General features: G+C 55.7%; 1 protein-coding gene across 1 annotated transcript; it reads right to left on the bottom strand.

Annotated features, from left to right (window-relative positions):
* Nucleotides 1-1,355: 1,355 nt before the first annotated feature.
* Nucleotides 1,356-1,791, bottom strand: TRAPPC5 (trafficking protein particle complex 5; the record flags this gene model as incomplete). Its single annotated transcript, XM_011943578.1, has 1 exon — nt 1,356-1,791. A coding segment is annotated over one exon (393 nt), but the record flags the coding sequence as incomplete, so codon positions are not given.

The following is a 1,791-nucleotide window of genomic DNA, read 5'->3' as shown; positions in this document are numbered from 1 at the left end:
CATGTTAGCCAGGCTGGTCTTGAACTCCTGACTTCACGTGATCCACCCGCCTCAGCCTCCCAAAGTGTTGAGATTACAGGCGTGAGCCATTGCACCCAGCCCCTCCTGGCGATTCTGATACCCTAAAGCCTGCATCTCAATCTAAGGTCCCCAGGAATCCCCTGGAGGCCTGGCTAAAATGCAGCCTCAGATTCAGCAGCTCTGGGGTGGGCCTGAGACTGCATTATGGACCAACTCCCCATTGATGCTGCTACTGCTGATCTACAGAACACACTTCGATTTGGCTCACACCTGTAACCCCAGCACTTAGGGAGGCCGAGGCAGGAAGATCGCTTGAGGCCAAGAGTTCGAGACCAGCCTAGGGCAACCTAGTGAGACCCCCCCATCTCTACAAAAATTTTTTAAAAATTAGCTGGGCCTAGTGGTGTACACCTGTGGTCCCAGCTACTTGGGAGGCTGGGGCGGGTGGATCGCTTGAGCCCAGGAGTTCATGGCTGCAGTGAGCTATGATTGTGCCACTGTACTCTAGCCTGGGCGACAGAACAAAACCCTGTCTCTGAAAAATAAAATAAATGAGGGAGGAAGGCAAACAATTCCCCTCAGCCTGTTTTCTAGGCACATGGTGACACCCACTCCTCTACATGTTGTCTGTGGTTGCTTTCAATACGTAGGCAGAGTAATGGGACAAGACCACATGGCGGCCGAGCACAGTGGCTCACGCCTGTAATCCCAGCACTTTGGTATACTTAAGTGGGCGGATCACTTGAGGTCAGGAGTTCAAGACCAGCCTGACCAACGTGGTGAAACCCCATCTCTACTAAAAATACAAAGATTAGCCAGGTGTGGTGGTGGGCGCCTGTCATCCCAGCTACTTGGGAGGCTGAGGCAGGAGGATCGTGTGAACCCCAGAGTTGGAGCCTGCAGTGAGGTGAGATGGCGCCACTGCACTCCAGCCTGGGTGACAGAGCAAGACTCTATCTCAACAAATAAAAAATAATAAAAAATAAAGACTAATGGCATAAAATATTGCCCATCTGGCACTTCGCCCACAAGTCTAAAGGAGTCTGTCTCGGCCTGATGGTCTCCCAGAACCCAATGCCCCCTAAAGCCTGCAGACATCCTCCAACCATGATTCCAGAACCTGCCAGCATTTCCCACCAAATCCTTCTGTCCAGTTTATTTCTTCCCACCACCCCTGGCCTCACTCAATTCCCCAACCCTATGGCCAGACCCCCCCACCACCACCCCCACTCTGTTGTAAACACATTTGGACCTGGTCTCCCTCCCCAGCCTGGGGCAGGGCTGTGGCTCAAGGTACTGAGTGGATCTGAGGCCCCCACACAAGACACAAGACACACTTGGAGAGGGGGCTCTCTGTATCCTTTATCTCCGGCAGGGTCAGCGGCCCTCCAGGGCCCGGTCTCGAGCGATGACCGCCTCCTCGAACTTGATCATGAGCGTGGTGCCCTTGTGCCAGTGCGCCGTGACCTTGGCAGGGAAGCCGCTGTGTGTGAGCACCGCCTCCACGATGCCCGCCGTGAAGCTGGCGCAGTTGAGCGTGCTGTTCTCCTTGGGCACGGAGATGTAGGTGTTGATGAGCGGCTCGCGCTCGATGATGTAGAAGGTACGCGCGTCATCGTTGGCCTGCTCTAGCTTGTCCGCCTCTTTGCCGAAGAGCGCCTTCCACACGGCACCTTTGACGAAGAGCAACGCGCCCAGCACCTTGGTCTCACGCCGGGCACCCTTTTCGCGCGCCACCAGCGCATCCAGCACGCGCGCGCCCACCTGGCG

Source organism: Colobus angolensis, unplaced genomic scaffold, assembly GCF_000951035.1.
Source record: "Colobus angolensis palliatus isolate OR3802 unplaced genomic scaffold, Cang.pa_1.0 Scaffold22, whole genome shotgun sequence".
Lineage (NCBI taxonomy): Eukaryota > Metazoa > Chordata > Mammalia > Primates > Cercopithecidae > Colobus > Colobus angolensis.
The sequence above is the reverse complement of the archived record's forward strand: the minus strand, read 5'-3'. Positions and strand labels throughout refer to the sequence as shown.